Here is a 27,076-nt window from a genome sequence, read left to right as displayed (position 1 = left end):
CACCCTAAACTCAAACTCAGGTTGACGTCATCAGACGATTGTCACCCTAAACTCAAACTCAGGTTGACGTCATCAGACGACTGTCACCCTAAACTCAAACTCAGGTTGACGTCATCAGACGACTGTCACCCTAAACTCAAACTCAGGTTGACGTCATCAGACGACTGTCACCCTAAACTCAAACTCAGGTTGACGTCATCAGACAACTGTCACCCTAAAACCAAATTCAGGTGTCATACACGTGTCACCATCAGCTGCGGAACAGAATCAGAGGACTTAGTTTATTTTCTTGTAAACTATCAATTACAGAGATTGTACCCAAAACATTCAAATATCAATAAAAATATTTTGTTACATTATTTTCTATCTTATTTTCCTAGACTAGAAAATTTGTGTAAACAGTGATCATCATGTTTTCCAATGATTCTTGGAGCAATTTGTTATGGGCCTGTTGTTCTTCCCATTTCTCCTCTTGAATCCTTAGTTGTTCCTCCAATGCAGACACCTTTCTAGTAATTGCATGCGCCAGGTTGTTCTATTGGAGTTTCTTTTAGTCTGAAAATGTGTCAAACAGTTGATGTGCAGGGCTGGATTGAAGCTCAATCAATGGCGGAACAAAGAGTTCAAGGAGCAACTGCTCAATGGCTCTGATACCAATGTTACAGTCAAGGCAACCTTTAAACTGTAAGAGCAATTAGTTGAGTTCTGAAGAACTCAAACCATAGCAGAAGCTAGGATAACATATGAGAGAGAGAGATTGAGATGAGAGAAAGAAGAAGAATTTTATTAATTGTTTGAATGAATTGATTACAGAAGCTTGCAATCTACTTATAATCTTCTGATGAGAAGAGAAACTACTCTTACAAAGCAATGTAAGCTAAAACAGAAATAACAACTGAAGAAGCAGTTAGAAATTCTGTTATAACAGAATTTCCCTCCAAGTTGATAAGTCAACATGATAAGTCAACTGTAGGATTAGTTTGACCTTATAAAATACATCTATGGCCTGTTTGGATTCTTGCATTTCATTTGAAAATCTGGAATTGGGCCAAATGACATGTTTGGCTAACTTTTGTTTGTTTTTTCTCTCTCTCTCTCTCTCTCACCTTTTTTGATATTATTTTGGATCAAATAAATTTGATTTTTTTTAGTGTCACGTGTATCCAATCAAATAAGAATAATTTTTATTTTATTGCAATGAACGATTTTTTTGACTTTGAAGACCTTGCAAATGTGGTAATTTTCGGGTTTTTTTTCATGTTTTTCAAGCCTTTTCATGCAATTTGTATGAAATTAGCATTTATATTTTGTGCAGATTGAACATAATATAATTAACTATTTCGTACAGATTGAACAAAGTGTAGTTAACCATTTCGTATAGATTGAACATAATTAACTTCTATATATATGTTATGTTCAATAGGTATGAAATGGTTAATTATATTTTATTCAATTTGTACGAAATAATTAATTATATTCTATTCAATCTATACAAAATAGAAGTATTTATTTCATACAAGTTGAATGAAAAAGCTTGAAAAACATGAATAAGAACCCGAAATTACCTCAATTGTAGGGTCTTTAAAGTAAAAAAGAACGTTCATTGCAATCAAAATATGTATTCTAATTTGATTTGCTACACGTGACACACACAAAAAAAAAAAAAACAAATTTACTTGAACCAAAATAATTTCAAAGATGGTTAAGAGAAAATAATAAAAGTGAGGATGAGGGTTTTATTTAAATGAAAGTAAAAAGTGTTGCATCAAGTAAAATCAGAATGCTTTTAGCATCCGTATATAAGCGATAATGTCTGAAATATTATTTGATATTTTTTATCTTTTTATTGTCCTTAATTTAGTGAGAGATTTGAAATTGAGGAACATTACAAGATAGCGCAAAATCGCCTGTTAGAACAATGGTATATATTCCACGACGCAACAATTGTCCATCCAAATCTTTGCATCATCAAAATAAGTGCTACAGTTTATAGAATTGACATTGCTATAATCTTGTTTTTTGTACAATGTATGAAATTAAGACAGAGCATCTCATACTCCGTACTGTACAAATGATGTGATAAATCCTTAATAACAAATTACATGAAGTTTTCCACCATCAAATTATTAGTAAGAGGTCTCTAACATTAGATTCTCAAGGTTCATCTTCAAACACTAGCCAACTCTACCCTTTTCTCATCCATCATCACAAATAGTATCACTTATAGCCACACCTCTTTGAACACTTTTGTACCTATAATTCTTGGCCAACATCACAAAAACACACAAATTCAACACAAAAATGAGCGATAATAGCCAGTAAAAATAGTCAAGGCGACTATCATTCAAATCCTTGCCTATCCATCTCTTCCTACCATTCAGCCCTGTCACATAATCCACTATTATAATCAACAACGTTGTAACAAAACTTCCAATACCAGTCACACTTAGGTAAAACGCCATCCCTAAGCTCCTCATCGAGTCAGGAACTTGTTCATAAAAATACTCTTGTAATCCTACTAGAGAAAACCCGTCTCCTATACCAATGATAAAGATTTGAGGCATAAGCCAATACACATGAATGATTTCTCCTTGTAATGATGCTTTCCACCTTGCCCTCTCAACCAAGGCTGAAATCATCATTGTTATGATTAAGATAACCATGCCAATACCAATTCTTGTAAGGATGTTGATGCCTCTTTCGTTTCCCGTGATTCTCCTTAAGTATGGGAGGAGGACTTTGTCGTATAATGCTAATGAAGCACTCATGCCTATGGCTGATAGGATGGCTATTGAGGCTGCTGGGATTTCAAAGTGGTTTGAAATATTCCTATTCATTGCGTTTCCTTGCTTGATGAAGAACGTGGGGCCCAGGGCATTGCCTATGCCAAACACTAATGAAGTTAACCATATTGGAAACATGGCTATTATGAGTTTTAATTCCTCCACTTGTGTCACGGTTGCTAGCCTCCATGGACTTTGCTTATTCTTGGTTACTTCATCATTGCTTTCGATTATTGCAGCTTTGTCAAGAAATCTGTAACACATCTATATTAGCACGTTGTTTTTTCAAATTTTAGTACCACCTCCGTTTAACAATGATCTATGCAGTTACTATTCGACAAATATTAAGAAGAAAGGAAGAGTGTGTAAAATGGTGGGTGAATATAATAAAATATGGATAAAGTAAAGAGAACAATATAAAAATGTGGGTGGATGTAATATTGTGGGATAAGAGAGGTAAGACAGTAAATTTTCATGTCAAAAAGCACAATGTAAAGGACAGTATAAAACAGACTAAAACGAAAAATGTGAAGCGGAGGTAGTATGATTGTATGACTATTAAACATTGTATTGCATTTGAATTTACCTGAGTCTATTAGTATGACCTAAAAGTCGACCCCGGAGCTTCTCTGAATTGAGAGCCTCATACAACAAAGAGGGATCAGAAGGACAGGGTAGATTTCTCTTAGCCAAAGCAGCAACAAGGACTTGCACCAATGGTGTAAATGGGCTTCCAAGGGCGGTCCAGTACCGATAAAATGGTCTTCCAAGAACAAATATAAAGACTGTAACACCCATAGTTATAGTTAGTGTTAAAAATCCAATGCCCCAACTTACATTTAACTGTACGTACACTATCAAAGTAACCCCAACGAAAATGCCACAACAAACGGCGATGTTCCACCAGTTGAAAAATGACATCTTCTGCTTCCTTTCTTTAGGGTGGTTGTCGTCGAATTGGTCACCACCAAAGCTCTCTAAGCATGGCTTGTAACCACCTGTTGCTAGGGCCATCAGGTAGGCCGCTAAGAAGTAGACCGCCTTGTGCACCTTGCTAACATGTTGGCATGTATTCGAACTTGTGCTGCAAGGTTTAAGGCTTGGTATGTATTGTGTCATGGTAAATATACCTAGACTCTGAAAATTTACATATTTGTTAGACATCTAAACCAGTGGCGGTGCCAGGATTCTATGCATAAGGGTTCGAAATTTTCAAACGCATAACAAAATAATCCGAAATTCAATTTACAACTAACAATTCGGTGGTACACGTGTTCTATTACAATAACACTAAAAAAAACTATAGTTGAACTCCACGAGTTTTCATTTTCTTGTATTAGAGGTTCATTTTGAGGTGTTGGAGGTTCACTTTGAGGTGTTAGATGTTCATTTCAAGGTGGTTAAAGTGGTCTTGAATTTGGTAAAAAACAAGCAGAAATTTTTTTTTGACTTTGACATACGATCTTTTTTCGAAAGAACTTCAATCTAAACCTTCATCTCATGTCCATCTATTCAAAATCATAAATTTTAATTTTAATTCCAAGTTAGCAACTTTTTTACACCAAAATATTCAAAGTATCAAACCTCAACTCTTTAAATTCATGAATAAATTTGCAAAAAATAATTTGCAAAAAGTAATTAGTAAACAAGAAAGTTACTAAAGTTTTTCTTCAAGAGTAAAAGGAAAACCAAAAAAGAGGAAAGCAAAAATAAATCAATAAAATGCTTTTTGAAAGCAGCACGCTACACAAGGGGATCAAACCTCAAACCTTTGGGTAAGATACTGATCTCAAAGCCACTGCGCTACTTAGTTTATTTATGATACATTGTAGCGATAAAAATATATAACAGTTTTCTCTGTCCAGTAAGGGTTCAGTTGAACCCGCTGAACCCTTACTGACACCGCCCCTGATCTAAACATTTTCCATTAAGGGAATTCTGTTTTCCATTTTCTAATTCGTCAGACCAACTATAAGTTAAAAAAAAATGATTTTATACTAAAAAGTTTTTTTTTTTTTTTGGTGCGATTAATACTAAAAAGTTAATTAGTATAACAAAACACTTTCGAGTTACAGGGCAATTTAGAAACGGTTAGTGGGCCAATACGACCCACGCTCAGGCTGTTAATGCTTTGAACAGGCGCAAGTTTATTGGTGGGTTTAATTAAGCCGAACACCCACCCACAAATGTGGGATAGACGGATAGTCGGATAGCAATAGCATTACTCTAAACCGGTGGAGTTTGGTGGGTTTGATTAAAGTCCAGGCCTAGTTGCTACTCCACTCTTTTTATAAAAAAAATTATATTTTGAAAATATAAATTCACGAATATCTAACACTATTTTAAATATTATAAGATAAATTTTTTGTGAATGTCAAATTGTTGCGTATACTTGATATTTAGGAACGGAAGAAGTATGGGTAGCTCCTTGGCCGCCTTTAGCCATCATGATTGACTAAATGATTCACCTTCAACATTTTTAGTCTTAATTAATAAGGGGAGTGGGACAGCAAATAGTGACAACCTTTATGAGTTTTGGTTGACAACCTTTATGAGTTTTGGTTGTAGATTTGTCAATTATTTGAAGCTTAATTAACTAGATTGATAAAAAAAACAGACCATCGGCAACAATTTGCTAAAAGATGACTATTATTTTGGGTGTGAATAAGCCACGAGGGAGGGAAATTAGATCATGTGAACTATCATAATAAGAAAAGTATGCATGGCTTACCAGAACATAGAGGATGGCGGAGAATAGAATCATGAAGTAACGACCAGTATATGCATCGGCAAGAAAAGCACCGAGAAGAGGCATTAATGTGGTAACTCCAATCCATACATTTACACTGTTCGCCGCCGTTTTCAAGTCTTGCTGCATCACTTTTGTCATGTATATCACCATATTTGATGCTATTCCAAAATATGTCATTATCTCACTGAATTCCATTGCTGCATTTTAGTACTACAATTTTGTTAACATATTTTCCGAAATCAAATACCCCTCTTAAATTCAGGGTGAAAATTCTGAGCCAAGTCAAGTACAGCTCTGGTAAGATCTCCAGATGAAGTTGAGCTAGTTCGTTAGTACTATAAGCAAAATAGATAGTTTTACCTAAAATGAAGAGGGATGCTTTCCATGAGCCAGTTGAAGATCGATGAGGAACCCTTCCTTTGTAATCAAATGATGAATCAACAACTTGTGATTCTTCCTCGACATTTTCAATTTTGACTTTTCTTGTCGACATTTCAGACTCATCTCTTTCACTCTTTCTCTCTGTTTCATTCATTTCTCTGTCTTTGTGTTCAATGCAAAAATATTTACTACACCTGATAGTGGCATATGTATAAAACAAATTCCATTATGAAACAGAAATATTCACCCCTGTTTCTTTTTGTATGCCCCATTTAACAACTTGGTCTTATCACTAAAGATTATGGAGTACTTTTCATAATCGGCCATATTTTATTAATCGATTTAATTTCCATTTACAGAATTTTTTTTTTTATCTCAAGGACCCCACTAGTAATATTTTATCATTCTTTTCATTTTAGTACCTCCACTATCTTTTATTATAATTGCTTATTTTTTATTTACCCCACTTAAAAATCAACTCACCTTTATTAAAATTCTTACCGATCAAAGTGCACCAATTAATTATATATAGAAGGAGTACAATTGAACATGAGGACCACCGCTTTATGTTCACATAAAATATATTTAGTCCCACTACTTTTGTGTTTTTTTTAAAAATAATTTCGATCATTTTAAATTAGGAAAATTTGGTAATATTAATCCAACCTTTGGCCAATTTTCTTTTATTAAGCCCACCTACAATTTTTTTAATAATCCCACATTTACTACCCAACGACTTTTATTGGGCCCAACACGTCATAAGCCTATTGTAGGCGGTAATATGTCCCTATGTGGCATTACTCTCTCGATATATTCAGTCATCATCATCAATTCATCACCATCACGATGACTTTTTTACCGATTACCGGTCACTTAATTCTAATAAAAGTCGTTGGGTAGTAAAGGTGGGATTATTAAAAAATATGTCGTAGGTGGGATTAATAAAAGAAAACCGCCAAAGGTTGGATTAATATTACCAAATTTTCCTTTTAATTATTAATAAGGCACTTTTGATACATTGGACAAATAGTGAAGGATAAAGAGAATATAATTAATATTCGTTTAGTAAAGAATAAGGGAAGGAAATACACTAAATAAGTTTGTCAAAATTCAATTTTCATTGGAAATGTCGTATGATTATTTTATTAATAAATTGATTTCACTACGAAGTATAAAAAATATACGGAGTAGTAATTAATGTTTTAAGGCTTGATCAGTAACAATTTTTATTTTCAGTTTTCTATTTTTTTTAAACCTTAAAACAAAAAATAAAAAATAAATCAACAAAAAGTAATATCCAATTGTTGGTATTAATTTAGAAAATTAACATAAATAATATAGGTATGATTATATTATAGTTCATTCACAGCATTGTCTCCATTACTAAGTGAAATTTACGCTTATTAGTTGCACGGTATTTAAGAAATTTTGGTGAAACTGTGATGGTGGGGATACAAGTGGGAAAATGATAGGCTATAAATTATTCAACAATGTAAGTGGATTAAGATTAATATTAAAGTATTGTGAGTGGGACACAGAGCTGTCAAAACAGGTCATCGGGTCGGGCCTGGGTGGGGTCATCTTGGGTCTTGATCAGGCCGGGTCGTGTCGGGTCGTTTTGTCACTCAAGTTCAGGTCGGGTTGGTTTCCGGTCGGGTCATGTCGGAATGTTTTTCATTCTCGATACAAGTCGGGTACGGGTCGAGTCATGTTCAGGTCCGGTTCAATTTCGGATTCGGGTCTTATATGGTCGGGTTTGTAGCAGCTAATCTTAGGTTTGGGTCAATTTCGGTTCGGATATATTTTCAGGTCGGTTAAAATTCAGGCCGAGTTCACTATGGGATATTGGTTAAGATCAATTTCAATAACAATCTTTTGAATCGAGTTCAGATCCGTGCCGGGTCGGGTTCACTCTCGGACACGGGTTTGTAGCAGTTAGCTTTTGCTTATTTAAATAATAACGTTAAGATGTTCAACAAGTTTCTATTCTTCCAGATCAAGTATGTAACACCCCGACTTCTAAACACCATTAATTAGGTTAATTATCTTTAATTAGCAGCGGAAACCCTAATTTAGTCGGAGCGTTACTGCCGTATCCCCCTCGTGGGAAATACAACGCGACATAACCTTTTTAAATTACTAAATAAACTTTAATAATAAATACTTCTAGCATTAATTAAACATTAATATTAAAATCTAACTCAATACTTGAAATTAAACTTAGAGTTTAGTTAATACATCCATTATTACTAGTGAGACATAGTTAACTTTACTAAACATCGATCGTGAATTTGATGGTTGCATCCTCACTCTAAGGCATCCCATGATCTTCTTCGTACCTCAATTGTAGTTTATACTTCCTGTTCGATTGATCGTTCGTCATGAGCTCCAAGTCCGATTTATTGGGAAATCGGGCTAAGGGAATTGGGCTTGGATTGGGATATAAATAAAAACAAAGTTCCTAAATGGAACTTGTTTTCTGGAAGGAAAACACGGACAAGGAAGCACGAGGAACAGGGGAGAGCAGGGCAGCAAGCACGCGATGGGGAGGAGAAAAGGAAGGAGGGTGGACGGCGGTTCTGTGCGGCCTGGGCGGCGGCAGAAAGCCGGCGGTAACGCTAGAGAGCCAGCGCGGTGGTTGTGGAATTCAGAGAGAAAACAGGGGAGTCGAGTGAAGAGAGAGGCAGGGCGCGGTGGACAGCGAAGGTAGGGGTGGCTGAGTGGCTGTGCGCAGCTTGCGCGGAGGAGATGGAGGGTGGAGAGTGGCAGCAAGGCGGTTCTGGTGGCTGGGCGCGATGGAGAAAAGGCAGGGGAGGGGTGCGAATCCCGGAAGCAGGGGAGGGGAATATACGGTGGGGTGCGGTGGTTCTGTGTGGCTGCGGTGGTTGTTCTGGGTGACTGCGATGGTGGTTTTGGGTGATTGTGGTGGTGGTGGTGCAGCGAGGAGTGCAACGAAGGAGAGAAAGAAGGCGACAATGGTGGTGGTTATGGGTGGTGATTTCCAATTCTGTTTACTGGTTCTTGGTTGGAGAAAAGAAAAGAAATGGGCTTTGTTTATATTGCTAAGTAGAGTGAAGAAGAAGCATCCACTCCTTGAGGACCAAGGCATGAATGTGGACTGAAATAAGGGAAGGGAGGAATGAAGACAAAAAAAAAAAATTCTTGTACGTGAAGAGAAGAGTAGAGAAATGGAAATTGTGTTCCTTCGGGGTATTTCGGTCATTTCACAAAATTAGCCAAAATTTCTGAAATTCCATTGTTATATTTAGGAGTTGACAAAAATAGAAATCCTTAATTTAAAACAAGTTTTGAGATAATTCTTTATAAAATATCGATAACATAAAATAAATTTAGTTTTCGAATAAATTAAGAAAGTTCCGAAATTATTAAAAATTCGAAATAAATAAGATTTTAAGCTCGTGAAATTAAGTTAAAAATAAAATAAAAATTAAGGCGTTTAACGATATTAAAATTCAATCGCAATAAAACTTCATAATTTGAAATTAGGATTTAAAACAGTTTTAAGCTAAAAATAATTTAGCATAATTAATCAAGTTTTAAAAATTCGGGGTATTAAATTCTTACCCCCTTCGAAAAGTTTCGTCCTCGAAACTTGAAAAATAAAATGATGGTTGAAAATCGAAAACATTCGAACGAAAGTATGATATTTCATTTTAAAACCAAAATCTCACAATTTCATTCCGATTCCGACAATGTCTAGCCTTTATTTCGCCATATTCTTGAATGACTCCGCTTCAACTCGAGACCTAGAATCGAAGAGTAAAGAATACAAAAGGGGCAAAATCATATATTGATCTTTAATCGTCATTAAGGTCAATTACATTCCGCCATCGTCTTTCGTATCTCCACTTTACTTCATAAAATAGGATCGAGGAGCAAAGAACATAAAAGGGGCAAACTTGTTAGCTTAGACTAGGCTCCCATTTTACTTTGTGGTATCTTGTTTGAAAATATTTTTCTTACCAAAAATAGTAATATTTAATGCAAAATTTATGATTTTCAAAATGAGAATAAATATTTATCTAACAATTGCAATACTCAAATAATTCGTAAAAGTCATTTATTATAACAATCTCGTACTTTGAGCTCAGGAGAACGTCCACCGAAGTCGGCTTCCATGTATAACGATTAGATTACCAATACAATCATGTCAGCATAAACATAATCCATAAAGCATATCATAAAGACATAATTCATAAATTGAAAATTTTCACATTCAACAAGCATAACATTCATATCATAATCATTTGATCCGACACATGAGCATGGTTGATTCATAACATGTTTACATAAAACATCGTGATTCGAACATTATATCATTCTTAGGCGACTAATTGGAGATATTGCGTTTTCGTTTGCCCTCGAGCTTCTTTGTTGCAGGAATCTTGTCGTTGAATTTCTTTATTGATTCGTTTTGATTTCGATCTCCGATCTTTTCTTCGACGTTGAATAACTTCGTTGACTACGTTCGTTGCAGGGGTTCGAGTCCAATCATGTGACTAGAAATATATCGTTAGACATACGACTTCATTACTTATTCTTAGTATTTCAGGTAGACAACCCTCGTATTTTGCGGATAATGCTAAGCAATTAAGTGTGCCTTTATCAGAAACAATATATCTTCCAGAAAACTTAGTTCGTACTACCTGGTTTTATAGACATGTCATTTTGTCGATTTCTTATTCTCAATTCCATTGCATTCCTCAATCATTCATAATTCATTTCGAATTTCATAACATTCATTGATATCATCAACCTGATAGACAGACTAATTCTTGATAACTTATTTTGGTAAGGTCCTCAAAACTTTATATGCAAACCCACTTTCATATTTTCACCATAAATCGTGCTCGATTTCGCATAATATTCTTGCATATCCTTTAAAATGTCTAGCTTGGCCTCCTTAACAGAGGCATATCAATTATCATTTAGATAGTAGACTCGTGTACTTATAAACACCAAAATATTCATCATGACTAACACAGGAAGATAACCCTAAAATCAATTTCATTCTTAACTTTGAACACTTTAAACCTAGAATAACCTTTACTTAATTAATGATCCACCACTCACGAAATACAATCTTATGCTCGTTTAGTACTCTAACATTAATATCATCCTTAAAGATTTCATAACCCTAAAAGTTCCTCAAAACAATTCATATCCACAAATTCTTTGAGTTCGTGCTTAACTTAACTTCTTCCAAGAAAACAGTAATGCTTAAACTTTGTGTAGTCTGTCTAGGGTAGGAAACTCGATAAACATGAAATCAAGGGAAGTTCGATTACAGAGTGAGAGATTAAAATACTATCAGCATGGGCGTCATCTTCGTCTTTTATCATGTAAGCTCTTACATATGTTGGTGGTCGTGATGGATTATGATTAACCTTAGCATCGTTGCTCCTTCCGTGATCGGTCGAGGTTGCTCCTCCTTTATTCGTGAAAGGTAGTTTAGGACAGTCTCTGACGAAATGATCTTTCCTCCACATCGATAACACGTATTCTGTTTCTGCACGATACTTTCTTCTTATTCGTCGGGCATTGCAAAGTTTCGAATAGTTGATCTACCTGGTTGATCCATTCTTCAAGTTCCATCGAATCGGGCTTGTCGTCATAGATTGGTGGATTCGAGGGTGAAATTTTCTCGAATAGTGACGCATTTTCGTTCCCTTTAGTGTCTTTCGTTTGCCGAAAATCTTTGAATAATTCAGTTAACATCGTACTTGTCGTTCCTAATCGTTCCATCATCTCTTGTGGTCTTCTATAGATTGGTCGTCATAAATATCATCATGGAAAACATCATTGTGAACGACGTCATCGTGAATATTGCGCTTGTGAGCTTCGTTCGTGGCATCGTTAGTAACCTCGATAGTCGATATTTCGCATAACATATTCAATCAAGAAAACATAAATAACAGAAGAATAAACCCCTTTAATCCCGTTCCTACACTCACACTCATTCCATTTTAACTTGACTTGATTTTAACATTTCTTTTTTAACTTATTTCTTAAAATTCTTGCTTAAAGCCTAATGAATTTTTATTTCCTGCAAAACCCGTAAGGTTTAGCACTTATGGCCGCAGAACCTTGGCTCTGATACCAAACTGTAACACCCCGACTTCTAAACACCATTAATTAGGTTAATTATCTTTAATTAGCAGCGGAAACCCTAATTTAGTCGGAGCGTTACTGCCGTATCCCCCTCGTGGGAAATACAACGCGACATAACCTTTTTAAATTACTAAATAAACTTTAATAATAAATACTTCTAGCATTGATTAAACATTAATATTAAAATCTAACTCAATACTTGAAATTAAACTTAGAGTTTAGTTAATACATCCATTATTACTAGTGAGACATAGTTAACTTTACTAAACATCGATCGTGAATTTGATGGTTGCATCCTCACTCTAAGGCATCCCATGATCTTCTTCGTACCTCAATTGTAGTTTATACTTCCTGTTCGATTGATCGTTCGTCATGAGCTCCAAGTCCGATTTATTGGGAAATTGGGCTAAGGGAATTGGGCTTGGATTGGGATATAAATAAAAACAAAGTTCCTAAATGGAACTTGTTTTCTGGAAGGAAAACACGGACAAGGAAGCACGAGGAACAGGGGAGAGCAGGGCAGCAAGCACGATGGGGAGGAGAAAAGGAAGGACGGTGGACGGCGGTTCTGTGCGGCCTGGGCGGCGGCAGAAAGCCGGCGGTAACGCTAGAGAGCCGGCGCAGTGGTTGTGCAATTCAGAGAGAAAACAGGGGAGTCGAGTGAAGAGAGAGGCAGGGCGCGGTGGACAGCGAAGGTAGGGGTGGCTGAGTGGCTGTGCGCAGCTTGCGCGGAGGAGATGGAGGGTGGAGAGTGGCAGCAAGGCGGTTCTGGTGGCTGGGCGTGATGGAGAAAAGGCAGGGGAGGAGTGCGAAGCCCGGAAGCAGGGGAGAGGAATATACGGTGGGGTGCGGTGGTTCTGTGTGGCTGCGGTGGTTGTTCTGGGTGACTGCGGTGGTGGTTCTGGGTGACTGTGGTGGTGGTGGTGCAGCGAGGGGTGCAACGAAGGAGAGAAAGAAGGCGACAATGGTAGTGGTTATGGGTGGTGATTTCCAATTCTGTTTATTGGTTCTTGGTTGGAGAAAAGAAAAGAAATGGGCTTTGTTTATATTGCTAAGTAGAGTGAAGAAGAAGCATCCACTCCTTGAGGACCAAGGCATGAATGTGGACTGAAATAAGGGAAGGGAGGAATGAAGACAAAAAAAAAATTCATTCTTGTACGTGAAGAGAAGAGTAGAGAAATGGAAATTGTGTTCCTTAGGGGTATTTCGGTCATTTCACAAAATTAGCCAAAATTTCTGAAATTCCATTGTTATATTTAGGAGTTGACAAAAATAGAAATCCTTAATTTAAAACAAGTTTTGAGATAATTCTTTATAAAATATCGATAACATAAAGTAAATTTAGTTTTCGAATAAATTAAGAAAGTTCCGAAATTATTAAAAATTCGAAATAAATAAGATTTTAAGCTCGTGAAATTAAGTTAAAAATAAAATAAAAATTAAGGCGTTTAACGATATTAAAATTCAATCGCAATAAAACTTCATAATTTGAAATTAGGATTTAAAACAGTTTTAAGCTAAAAATAATTTAGCATAATTAATCAAGTTTTAAAAATTCGGGGTATTACAAAGTAATAGATCGAATTAATAATATAGACTTATAGTTGAAGTTACTATTTGATCGGTTCAAAGACAGGTCGGGTTGTTAAAATGTCGAGTAAAATCGTGTACCGGGTTGTCACATCTCGGGTCAATAATAAGTTTCTTTGAGTTACAATCAATTTTGGGTTGGTATCGAGTCAGGTGTTGAATCGGTTCGAATCAGTGTCGGCTTGTCGGGTCGGGTTAATTCGGTTATCGGTCATCTTCAGGTGGAGTGCCGGGTTCGAGATTGGGTCATACAATACCAGGTCGAAATTGATAATCGGTTTTATCGGGTCGGGTACAGCTCGAGTTACGGGTTTTTAGTTTTATCGACATTTCGGGTTTTAGTTGGCTACAGATACGGTCAGTTCGGGTCGGATTTTCAGGCCGGATTAGTTTCACTACAAGAAATTGTACTATTAACGACGGGAAATCCCGTCGCTAAAGGTCAATAACTGTTGATTAACGACGGGATTTTCCGTCGCGAACCCGTCATAAAAGGGGGCCGTCGTTAATGGAAAATCTCGTCGTTAACCCGTCGTAAAAGACATTTACGACGGTTGTTCCCATCTTTTTTGGGTTGTTATCCCCGTCGCAAAAGTCATTTTGCGACGGGATTTTTACCCGTCGTTATTAGGTTGTCACAAAAGATACAAATTTTTGTAGTGTTTTTTACAGCTCAAGTTATGTTTGACTCCCATAATAAAGTAGAAATTTGTATATTGTAGTGGCCCAAATAAGAGTATATATATAAACTTTATATGCCAAAAATGAATTGTAGGTTAAGTTAAGATACAATAAATTAAGTAACAATCTAGCTAGGCATACTCATATTAAATTTACAACTAAGTAAATTTGGTGTAAGTTTTGACGAGTTCTACTGTTCTAATCATAGTTCAACTTTGAATAATATAGATAAATGAAAAACAAGGAAATATAAGTAAAACTTTTGTCGAAAACAATTCACTTTTTGAAATAGAAAAAAATCCACTGAAATTAAGATAATCTTCCAGACTCAAGAGTCAAGAGTCTCAAGAGCCAAGACTATCAAATCTCAACCCTTACCCACGTAAAAACAATCGAAAAAGATACGGCGGTGCATATAAGACAAATGTTTAAATAATATTTTCAACTTAAATTTTTAATGGAGTACAAAGTAAGGTGGTGTTCGTTCAAAAATATAATAATGTTTACTACAATTATGAAGTCCACTAGCAAGTAGAGCAATTTCAAACCCTCTTTCTAAAATACAAGTGGCTAGAGTTTCATACTCCGTTGGGTTGAGAATTTCGGATTGATGATAAAGGTTGCAAGTTGCGACAATATTTAGTTGTCACAATCTTACGTGTCGCAGTTTAATTGGTACATATAGGCGCCACATAGGCTATGTGTCATCAGAATATTTTTACTATCAATTCAATATTTTTACTATGAAAATATGTAAATAAGGTAGACGATATAAATAAGGAAACAAATTAGAACATTAAGATTTTCCTACCTTTTTTGAAACATGTATAATATATTATATAAGTTAAATATTTTAGTTTCCAGTTGAAATCATGACACATAAGCATGTCATGTCATTATTGTGACACAACTTAAAGGTCGCATGTTGCGACCTTTATCATTTTCGTTTCGGATTAACCCGATATGATGAATGGGTCTCGGATAATTCACAAGATAAGACACATGTAATGTATTGGTATTGTAATGTATTTTATTAGTTCTATTTTGGTATCTTTTGAAAATATAGATTGAGGCAAATTGATTTGTTATTAGTCAAACTATTTGTTTTGATATACGAAATATTTTTTTTAAAAAAAAACTTATACTCAAGATAAATTGACTCACTCTTTTAGACTGCTAGTAATCGTATATGATAAAACATTTCATTTATATGCATACAAAGCTAAAACTAGATACATTATACGATCAAACATTTAATGACAATATTACATATTTTTCTCTCTAAACACCACCGAAATCCATTTTCTTCTCCCCACCACAAGAATCATGTACAAGAAGCACAATTTTTTGAACACTTTTGTACCTATAACTCTTAGCCAACCACACGAAAATGCACATATTGAATACAAAAATGAGCATCAAGAGGCAGTAAAAACAATCAAGACGACTGTGGTTCAAATCCTTGCCTATCCATCTGTTTCCTCCATGCATCTTTGTGACATGATTCACAACCGTAATTAAAAAGCTACTTCGTAGTAAGGAAGCTCCCAACACCTATAATACTAAGGTAAAACGCCATTCCTAAACTTCTCATGGAATCAGGAACTTGGTCGTAAAAGTATTCTTGCATCCCTACTAGGGAAAAACCGTCCCCTATACCAAGGATCAAGTATTGTGGCGCTAGCCAAAACACGCTTATTATTTTCCCATCAAGTGACGCTTTTAACCTTTTGGTCTCAACCAAGGCCGATACCATCATTGATATTATTAAGATAACCATACCAATACCAATTCTTGTAAGGATGTTAATGCCTCTCTCATTTCCTGTGGCTTTCCTTAAGTAAGGGAGAAGTACCTTGTCGTAAAATGCAATTGTGGCTATCATACCTAAGGCTATTAAGGACCCCATTGAAGCTGCTGGGATTTCAAAGTGTTTGGAAATTTTCCTATTCATTGCACTCCCTTGCTTAACGAAGAATGTATTGCCTTGGGCAAGGCCTATGCCGAACACCAAGGAAGTTAGCCATATTGGAAACATGGCTATTAAGAGCTTCAATTCCTCCACTTGTGTAACGGTTGCTAGCCTCCACGGACATTGTTCCTTCAAGACTTCTTCATGCACTCTTTCTTGATTTTCAACTATTGCTGCTTTGTCAAGAAATCTGCAATACATTTATATAAGCTATATATGTGGTCGATATTTTCTCATAAAAAGGTGGGTGAATGTAAGGAAAAATGAATAAAATAAGAGAAACTGAGTGAAAATAGATACTCCGTAAATGTTATGGGGTAAAATAGTAAATAATCATGTTCAACAGTAAAATAAAGCATAATGTAAAGAACATTCTGAAAGGGACTAAAACAAAAAAGATAAATATTAATTTGAAACTGAGGTAGTATATCAATAAAAGTAATAGTAACTCCTTGATCTTATAAAGTTGGAATGGGTACGAAAGCCTTCACCTGAGTCTAATTGTATGACCCAAACGCTGGCCTTGGAGCTGCCGTGCAGTATTGGGAGGCTCATACAACAAGGATGGATTCGAAGGAGAAGGTAGTTTTCTATTGGCCACAGCAGCAACCAAGACTTGCAACAAAGGGGTCAAGGGGCTTCCAAGAGCGGCCTTGTAGCGATAAAATGGCCTTCCAATAACAAAAACCAATACACTAACAACCATGGTTATGGTTAGGACTAAGAAGTAAGAACCCGAGACCCCAACTAACGTAGTCCTGCACATACACAATCAAAGTCACCCCAGTGAGAAGGCCACTGCAAAGGGCTATATTCCACCAATTAAAAAATGACATCTTTTGCTTCCTTTCTTCTGTATGGTTTTCATCGAATTGGTCTGCCCCAAAGCTCTCCAAGCATGGGTTTGTAACCCCCGGTTGCTAAGGCCACTAGGTAGGCTGCTAAAAAGTAGACCAACTCATGAACCTTGCTAACATGTTCGCATGTAGCCGAGGTTGCACCGCAAGGTTTAAGGCTTGGAACGTATTGAGACATTGTGTAAACACCTAAACCCTGAATAGTGAATATATAAATTAGCAAAGACGTACTGAAACCCACAACATCTCAATTAAGTACAAGTACGTCTAGCTAGAAGAGTGTAGGTAACATATAGCATTATAGCTAGAGAGATTTTATGGAGTGATGAATTGAATTCTTGCCAGAGCATAAAGGATGGCAGAGAAAAGAATCATAAAGTAGCGACCAGTACACGCATCTGCAAGAAATCCACCAAGCAAAGGCATCACTGTCGAAACTCCAGCCCATACATTTACGCTGTTGGCCGCCGTTTCGAGGTCCTGGTGCATCACTTTGGTCATGTATGTTATCATATTTGCTGCTATTCCAAAGTGACTCATTCTCTCGCTGAATTCTATTGCTGCATATATACACCATCATTATCTCAACCAAATTTAGTATTTTGACCTAATCCATCCGATCCTTTTAACACAATTCATTGTCTAGAAATCTAGAATTAATAGTCGTGCATACTATATATTTATAAGAAATCCATTGCTACTTAGTTATATAACAAATATATATATATATATATCCATTGCTACTTAGGGATCCGGTAAGAACACCTCCTTATGTAAGAACACTTCTTATGGTAAGAACACTTTTATACTCTCCGTGTTCTAAATCTGTTCAACTATGATCTAAATTTGTTCAACCATGTTCAAAATTTGTTCAACCATGTTCTAAATTTATTCAACCATGTTCTAAATTTTCAAGCTCATGTTCTAAATTTATTCAACCATGTTCTAAATTTTCAAGCTCATGTTCTAAATTTAATCAACCAAGTTCTAAATTTATTCAACGATGTTCTAAATTTGTTCAACCATGTTATAAATTTGTTCAACCATGTTCTAAATTTGTTCAACCATGTTCTAAATTTATTCAAGCATGTTTTAATTTTATTCAACCATGTTCTAAATTTTTAAGCTCGTGTTCTAAATTAATTCAAGCATGTTCTAAAAATATTCAACCATGTTCTAAATTTTCAAGTTCATGTTCTAAATTTATTCAAGCATGTTCTAAATTTATTCATACGATGTTCTAAATTTGTTCAACGGTGTTCTAAATTTATCCAAGCATGTTCTAAATGTATTCAACAATGTTCTAAACTTAGAACATGAGAACCTAGTCAACACATATACATATATATGTTCTAAATTTTCAAGCTCATGTTCTAAATTTATTCAAGCATGTTCTAAATTTATTCAACGATGTTCTAAATTTGTTCAACGATGTTCTAAATTTATTCAAAGGATGTTTTAAATGTATTCAACAATGTTCTAAATTTATTCAAAGGATGTTTTAAATGTATTCAACAATGTTCTAAATTTAGAACATGAGAACCTAGGCAACACATATACATATATACATGTTCTAAAAATTCAAGCTCATGTTCAAAATTAATTCAAGCATGTTCTAAAATTATTAAACATGTTATAAATTTATTCAATCATGTTCTAAATTTATTCAAACATGTTCTAAATTTATTCAAGCATGTTCTAAATTTATTCAAGCATGTTCTAAATTTATTCAAGCTTTCAGCGTGTTCTAACTTTATTCAACCGTATTTCAAAATTAATTCAAGCATGTTCTAAAATTATTAAACATGTTCTAAAATTATTAAACATGTTATAAATTTATTCAAACATGTTCCAACTTTATTCAAGCATAATCTAAATTTATTCAAGCATGTTCTAACTTTATTCAAATATGTTCTAAATTTATTCGAGCATGTACTAACTTTATTCAACCGTATTCAAAATTTATTCAAACATGTTCTAACTTCATATAACAGTGTTCTAAATTTATTCAAAGATATTCTAACTTTATTTTCGACTTGATTTTGCAATTGGAGTGAGTTACTCTGTATGGCATGAGAAATTAGAAGTAAAACTTTAAATTAGCATTGGAATATACAGCAAAACCATGACGATCTCCAAAATTCAACAATTTCTATCATCTCTTCAATTTAATACACAATCGGCTTATCCAAAATTCACTCAAAATAGCTGCAACTTTGAAACAAATTCAGAATAAAACGAGATATTAATGATGATATATGCTCAAAGATGTAAATCTTGATATACGCTCAAACGTCTAATTCGCCGCCCCCAAAATTGAAATCAATTTAATTTTTCAATTGAGAAATCGATTGAAATCGATTTTTATTTCAGAATTGATAAATCGATTGAAATCAATTTCGATTTCGCAAAATCTTACTGAACTGCCGATCGATTTGATTTTCTAATCGATTGAGAGCACCTGCGATCACTACTACAAAACGCGTTGTTTCTCGACGCTTTTCTGGCTATTTTTCGACGCCAAAGGGCGTCGAAATTTTTTTTCTCGACGCTCAAACAGACCGTCGAGAATTTGGGCGTAGAGAAATTCTCGACGCTGTTAAGCGTCGACAATCTCGACGACTTTTGGTGTCTAACATTGTTTTTGGCACGTCTTTGCGTCGAGAATGGCGACGCTGTATGTAGTAGCTATAATTATTCTCGACGCCGTTTAGCGTAAGGATTATTTTTGCGGTTTATCAGTAAAATTTTGCGGGAAATATTTTTGACACTCATAAGCGTCGAGAATGTAGGCTTTCTTTTCTTTTTTTGTTGGCACCAAGCGAAATCAACAACCTGAAACCTAAAATCAAACACCACTATAGCTGTATAGCACAAACACCTTCATCTTGAAATGACAACATGATGATGACGAAAGCGATGCTAATTATATTAATTTATATAATAATACGTACTCACTTTATATATATCATCGAATTAAATTTACACATTATCGAAACTATTTATTAGCTAGTATCTCCAAAACAAAAATTTAATACCAAAACATCACGTCTGTTAGATAATTCCAACTTATTATTCTAAAAGTCATCTTCAAAACAAAGGAAGGTCACTCAAAGCCTATAACTTCAAGAATATGAGCTTCATAGTTGAAGGAGCTATGCATGCATCCCTTGATTCTTTTCTTCCACCACCATAATCTTCAAATGGCCACCTTAAATAAAGAAGAAAAACGGTAAGTAATAGTTTCTCCTACAGTGTAAAAATAAATTAAGAGAAGTCCACGCCCTGTAAAGAATATAATGTTCTAGCAGATCATTAGAAGTCCCGTAAAGAATGTTCTAGCAGCCTTAACACAGTTAGTACACGAACAAGAACTGATGATAACTACACTAGAAGATCATTAGAAGATGCATATACAAGTTAATCTAAAGATCAGAACCCAACTCAACCACTTACCCCAAGCACATCAGTTGCTGCGGAGAAAGTGCACCAGTTGCAAATGACTAATAGCCTTAGTCTTGTTCGAGAAAAACTATGAATGTTTAAGCGTCTTAAATAGAGTTATAAAGTAAAGGATAAAATTATCAGACAAAACAAACTCGCTAAATTCCTGGAGAATTGATTAAAAATATTAAGCAAATATAGAACGACAATAAATTATTTGGAAAAAATGTAAGGTTTGACAGTTCATACAGTATCAGGAAGTGTACTCCAAAAAGAGAATCCTTCCTAAAAGAGGTAAACTGGGGAGACTATTAGGGAACCCCTGCAGACAACATTATTAGGCACTCATACAACTGAACTTGACAATTACAATAATTCTTGTTTGTACAGTACACCACTTCATATTTCAAACGAACTCCAGACCGTAACCCTTCAGTTTCCCTACTTATTTGAACTTGACAATAGACGATGGCACACAAAGCCCATTCTACACAAATAAAACCATTAAATTTTGCGCAATGAAGCTTTTGAAACTAAAGAACGTTAACCTCTACTTCCCACTATTACCCAAAAAGAATCTACAGAGACAGCTTATTTAACAGCAGTTTCTCATGTCAAGATAGATTTTGGTGACCAGGTTTATCAACTAAAGAAGGATCGCTTTACCAGTCCATTTATCATCTCACGGATTGAGTCAAAACCAACTTGGGAGATGTTTGACTTGACACCAATAACCTGCATATGCACAAAAAGTAAACAGAAAGTAAGACATGCATGCGAGCCAAGAGAAATTTGTGATAGTAGTTTCATAGTTCATATATCAAGAAATAATAAAAGAATACTATCAAACAAATAGATACATATCTCAATATTTTTCAGCAGCTTATCCATGAATCATGACATTTAACTAACAGAGCTATCTTAAGCTTACAGTATACCAACAGGAAAGAGTTTAACTAACTAAGCTCTCTTAAGCTCATGTAGTCATCGGCAACTAAGATTAGTGAATTGGAAACAAGTCTAGTACAAAACTCAAAGAATTTGGAACATGGGATCTAACTGAAAGACAGGAAAGTAGGTGGCAGGAAAAAGAAACATGAACTTTAAAACTGAATGAATTAATAAGCTTGTTTACTTCCTTTTAGACTCAAATTGATAGAAAATCTTGTTTACTTCTTTTTAGACTCAAAATGATATTGTTTACTTCCTTTTAGACTCAAATTGATAGAAAATCTTGTTTACTTCTTTTTAGACTCAAAATGATAGAAAAGATTGTTTTCTAAGCTATTCATCTATTGTAAACAACAGTTAGGTAATGAATTTAAAGTCCAAAAATTGATAAATTTTCCGCCAGATAAAAAAAATAGAACAAGGTAGAATGGCAGAGCTTTAATACATAATATGTAGCTCAAGAAGAGTAACACAAGTTAGACTATTATATAACATGTGATTACACGGCACTAGATGCTTCAAACTATAAAGTCTGAGTGAGAAACGAGCTAAACTGATTCTTAGAATAAACACGATATATTGAATGAATATTCTGTTGTCATCTGACTGAAAGTATCCTCAACACAAAGCAGTATCCTCTACAAAAGAAGTATTATCACCATGTAAATACTGCTACTACACTCCACTTATTCAGTATCCTCTGTCATAGTGTCATCTCAACAATATGTGACGAAAGTGTCCAAAATTATTAAATAAATTAGAAAAAAAAAACACCAGAATAAAGAATTTGTATACAACACTTATATTACGGTATTACTCAGAGATATAACAATTGATGCTCTAAACTATGAAATACAAAAGAAAAACTCAATGCAATGAACCTCATACATCAGATAATAAATAATTTTCATACTCAAATCTGCAAAAACCAGAAATTTGCGAATAATTTTTATTTAAATAGTTTGTGTAAACTAGAGGATTAAGATACTAATATAAGATATTCTACAATAAGAATCTCTATCTTCTAAGTATCATGTACTTTGCATACAATAAGAATCTCTATCCCTAATTGTTCAAATTTAAACCCAAAATATGAACGAACGAATTTCAAACAAACGAATTTCAAACAAAAGATTTTTGACGGATGAATTAATATTACCTTACCTTCCACAAGACCTAAAATTGCAAAATAGAAGATACAAAATCCACCCAGATGGTCGAACAAGGTCTGCAATCTGAGAGAAGTTACATGTGTTATAACATTGGAGAGGAGAGAGCGGTAGCGAGATAGAGTAAGAGTGACACAAACAGCAAGGGAAAACAAATTAGCAGGTGATGAAACTTGCATCTCCATTGAGAAATGGCAGAATTTCTTAGCAGTACAGGTAAATGAAGGAGATGGAGCCTGAAGGCGGTGGTAAACTTGTAGATCAATGTATGTTTGCACATTAAGAACACTCAGCTAATCGCCATCAGTATCTATTAGTGTTGGAAGTTAACCATCTGCATTATATTTCTTATCTAAAGTTTGAGAAGTTCAACATTTTGATCTATGTCTAGCTCCTAAACTCTATGCCTTTTGGTTTGTTCTATGACTTTTACCTTTTCAGAGCTATTGATAACCAGGTAGCATTACTCTATCTTCAACCCTGCCTAGCTATTTTTCTTCTCTGTATCTAATTGGTGGTAGTGACCGAGGATGATTGATTTCAGTTTATTATCTTGTAGATGTGTGTTGCTGTTTGTTCACCAAGCTGGGATTCTGCTGGATCTTATATGATTTGGGGTCATTCGATGCTAGTTGGTCCTGTAATTTACCAAAGATTCTACATTTCTTTCGTCATACATGAAACATGATATTTCCCGATTCCCATGTTATGCAAACTCTTTTAGCTTATTTGGACTAGCCAACCCTTCGAGAGCAATGGCACTTTCCCAAACAACAACTCATCTGCTTTATTTATAGAGCTAACTATCTATTTATAGAGCTAACTAGCTAGCTTATTCTAAAAGCCACTAATAAAAAGTAATGCTACTCCCTAAAGTTCCCTTTCTCCCCAATATTGATGAATAGCACAATGTTAACAAGTTACTGGGCCAACAACAGCAATTTTCCAACCATCATCCTCTTCTACCGAATAAAAGAAGGAGAAGAAAGGGGAGGTCATCACAAAAATGAACGAAAAAAGGTAGTCAGTAGATAACAAAGTAGGAGTCTAAAGGCATTCAGACATCCAAACTCCAAATACAAAGGTAACTGCTAAAAACAAAACTTCAAATTTCAAAGTGAGAGGAGGGTGGGACTTTCAAAATATTCAAAAATACGTTTACAAGCACATATAAAGCACCAATTCTGCTAAACTTTCCAATTTTGCACAATGAATAAGTGATGAGAAGAATTACTTACTATTTGATCATTCAGTAGCAGACTAGCAGCTAGCAGAAGGCCCAAGGCTGCAATTCTATAATAACGAAACAAAACAAAATTACCACACAAATATAAGACTCTATCGAAGATTAGACAAAGCTTGTATATATGGAACTGTGAAGGACTATGTGTGACCAAATAATTAGTAAAGAAAGATGCAACCAGTTGCCTACCTGAGTGAGGCCTACCTGAGTGAGGCCTGCAGTCAAACTCTGCTGCTGAAAAGGGCACCAATAGCAAACTTGAAAAGACTATCAACAGCCTAGCACACAAAAAAAACAACCTCAAAACACCTAACAATTGCAAATTACTTGGAAGCAAAATAAAGAAAGTTAATAATCAACAAAGCTACATACACTGAAGATATTTCAGCCCCTGCAACCCCTGCCTTCGGACCCATCATACGTGACCAAGACTTCAGACCAGACCAGCACCCCAACCCTGACCCTAACTCTACAATCCAAAAAACAACCCATATCTAACCCATCAGCCCCTGCAACTCCTGCCTTCAGACCGATCATCCCCTAACCTTGCAATAATTTGTTCAGTTATATATATACTCTTCATTTTACAAAGTCCAGTCCAGTATGAAAAATAGTTATTCTTGAAAGCAAAGGACCAAAGACAAGTTCTTAAATATTGAAGAAAATCCCAGACACTTCCAGCCCCCTGGTTGAGATAAAACCTTCACATAAGTATGCAAATTAAGAGGGAACATTATAGGTTTCGATTCTCAAACCCTATTATAACTCGAACACACCACATTATTCATATCGCAAAAGAGGACAATATAGTTTAGGAGTAAAGAAATTATACATAAAATTCGATGTACTTATAGCATAAAATTCTGATAAATCCGAAGTAATTAATACCTCTTTGACCTTATTCATCCTCAAAATTCAGATGCAAACCCAACTTAACCCCAATTCTCATCAAATTATAACCTCTTTCTGTTAATTTTTTACCAATTTCCAATCAAAATATAAAAAATACATATCAATTAAACTAGGACACCATATAAATAAAAAATCCGATGAAAAAAAAGGTAAATACCACATATCTGATGAAAATAACTCAGAAATTAAGCTTGTCTTTTCCGTACACAATTTCTTGATCTCTTGATGAGATGGAACGAAAATCCTAGAGTGGTGAGATGAAACGAAATCTGAGATGGAACGAAGATCGAATTTGAAGCTTGGTAAATGAGAAGACTGCCTCCGAGAACTAATTGAATTTGGTTTTTTTTAGGGTTTTTTTTAGGGTATTTCTTTTGTACGTGGGAAGGGCGGTTTCCAAATAATTTGGCTAAAGTTTGAAATTGCAGGATGTTGAAATTTAAATCACGTGCATGGCACGTTGCTATATTCTCGACGCCTTTAGTTGTTGAGAAATAAGCTCGACTAATTCCGCTGTCGAGAAACTACGGAGCCTAATTTTCACGCCCAGCGGTCCAACGCAGCGTCGAGGTGATAGAGTCGAGAAACAACGTGATTTGTAGTAGTGGATTGAATGGTTGCGAGCAGCGGCGACGGCGAGAGGTGAGCAGCGAGGGCGGCGAGAAGAGAGCAGCCACGGCGGCAACGACGAGAGGCCACCAACAATCACGTGTTCTTATTCGCAGATCTTATTTGTGGCCACCAGCAACACCGACGATCTGATTCGCTGCCACTAGAAATACCTTTCAAAGTTCGATTTCGTTCAATTTTGGTGCGATTTTGTTCGAATAACAAATCGAGAATGCCGGTGTTCGAATAACAAATCAATCAATTGATGAATTGGAGGAGCAAGGTGTTCGCCCGTCGCTGGATTTCGGCGAAGGAATCACCACCGCAAGCAGCGGCCGGTGAGAAATGACCGGCGACCGCCGAGCGTTGGTGGTGGCTACGACAGGAGAGAGAAATGAAGAGAGAGAGAGAGAGAGAGAGAGAGAGAGAGAGGGAAGAATAGAAGAGAGAGAAAGAGATTATAAAATGAAAAAAAAAATGGCGTTGAAAATAAAAATTGGGTGTATTTGTTAATTATAATTACGAAAATGCCATTATTAAAAAGTGTTCTTACCGTAAGGAAGTGTTTTCACCGTAAGAAGTGTTCTTACGGGAGCCCCTCACGGGAGCCCCTCTCTCTCTCTCTCTCTCTCTCTCTCTCTCTCTCTCTCTCTCTCTCTCTCTCTCTCTCTCTCTCTCTCTCTCTCTCTCTCTCTCTCTCTCTCTCTCTCTCTCTCTCTCTCTCTCTCTCTCTCTCTCTCTCTCTCTCTCTCTCTCTCTCTCTCTCTCTCTATATATATATATATATATATATATATATATATATATATATATATATATATATATAGTGTTATTACAAAAATCAATCATGTTTACTAGCTTATTGCTAATTCGTTAATAGCAACAAAATCTTACCTATAATGAAGAAGGATGCTTTCCATGAGCCAGTCGAAGATCGAAGAGGAAGCTTTCCTTTGTAGTCCAAAGATGAGTCATCAACTTGTAATAAATTTGAGACATTTTCATCATGTGTATCTTCTCTCCCCTCCATTTTTAATGAAAAACTAAGGGAAATGGTGTTTCAAATGATACACGTTAACCCAATCATGATATACTATGTATACTATATTAAAAAAATAAAATATTAAGCAAGTATAGCATTTCTATTATCTAATGAATATAGCCATATACTCTGAATACAAGCAAGCTAGTATCATACTAGTGCATTATTTTGGTTAATATAGTTTCTCTCATGATTCTGCCCTGAATAAAAAAGAGAGCCTCCAACTACTTCCGATTCTCTCACATCTACTACAAAATACTACGAGTAGTGTTTAAATTAAATAAACGATGTGTGCTTGACTTTTTATGGGAGTAAATTTTATTTGATTTAAAATGATATTTTCCTGGACCTAGATACATTTTACTTAAATCAGTTTGACATGACGTTAGTAAGGTAAAATAGAAGTTTCACGAAGGAGACATCAAACCCTCAAAAAATCCCTTTAACGAATGGAGATTTGACAATAACGATAAACGATGTTCTAACTATGAATTATGGATTCTGTCTTGCATTGTTATCATGTTACTTTAGGGAACGTAGCTAAGTACGAAGTGGAGT

At 35.3% G+C, this 27,076-nt stretch overlaps 1 protein-coding gene, 1 long non-coding RNA gene and 1 pseudogene across 8 annotated transcripts; all 3 read right to left on the bottom strand.

The window, feature by feature from the left end:
• Window positions 1-1,965: 1,965 nt before the first annotated feature.
• On the bottom strand, window positions 1,966-6,158 carry LOC110785491 (protein NRT1/ PTR FAMILY 5.6-like). The gene is made up of 4 exons (XM_021989938.2): window positions 5,896-6,158; window positions 5,515-5,732; window positions 3,370-3,920; window positions 1,966-3,036 (listed from the first exon to the last, which is right to left on the bottom strand). The coding sequence occupies exons 1-4, from the start codon at window positions 6,068-6,070 to the stop codon at window positions 2,196-2,198; spliced, it is 1,785 nt and encodes a 594-aa protein (XP_021845630.2). The 5' UTR covers window positions 6,071-6,158; the 3' UTR covers window positions 1,966-2,195.
• A 9,442-nt stretch (window positions 6,159-15,600) lies between these two features.
• Window positions 15,601-17,335, bottom strand: LOC110785448 (protein NRT1/ PTR FAMILY 5.6-like; annotated as a pseudogene).
• A 2,760-nt stretch (window positions 17,336-20,095) lies between these two features.
• Window positions 20,096-26,611, bottom strand: LOC130470292 (uncharacterized). 7 transcript variants are annotated; one of them, XR_008930333.1, is made up of 6 exons: window positions 26,371-26,611; window positions 24,145-24,233; window positions 23,951-24,005; window positions 22,703-22,778; window positions 21,259-21,327; window positions 20,096-20,359 (listed from the first exon to the last, which is right to left on the bottom strand). It is a non-coding gene; the product is annotated as an uncharacterized lncRNA (long non-coding RNA). The 7 variants fall into 7 exon arrangements; XR_008930338.1 differs by lacking the exon at window positions 26,371-26,611 and adding an exon at window positions 26,030-26,132; XR_008930336.1 differs by lacking the exon at window positions 26,371-26,611 and adding an exon at window positions 25,025-26,012.
• Window positions 26,612-27,076: the final 465 nt, after the last annotated feature.

This window comes from Spinacia oleracea, chromosome 1 (genome assembly GCF_020520425.1).
Source record: "Spinacia oleracea cultivar Varoflay chromosome 1, BTI_SOV_V1, whole genome shotgun sequence".
NCBI classification, from domain to species: Eukaryota; Viridiplantae; Streptophyta; class Magnoliopsida; order Caryophyllales; family Amaranthaceae; genus Spinacia; species Spinacia oleracea.
The sequence above is the reverse complement of the archived record's forward strand: the minus strand, read 5'-3'. Positions and strand labels throughout refer to the sequence as shown.

Coding starts and splice junctions, on each gene's coding strand:
- LOC110785491 (XM_021989938.2), bottom strand. CDS start 6,070: ATGAATGAAACAGAGAGAAAGAGTGAAAGAGATGAGTCTGAAATGTCG. Junction 5,733..5,895: donor AGCATCCCTCTTCATTTTAG/GTAAAACTATCT, acceptor ACTAAAATGCAG/CAATGGAATTCAGTGAGATA. Junction 3,037..3,369: donor GGTCATACTAATAGACTCAG/GTAAATTCAAAT, acceptor GATGTGTTACAG/ATTTCTTGACAAAGCTGCAA.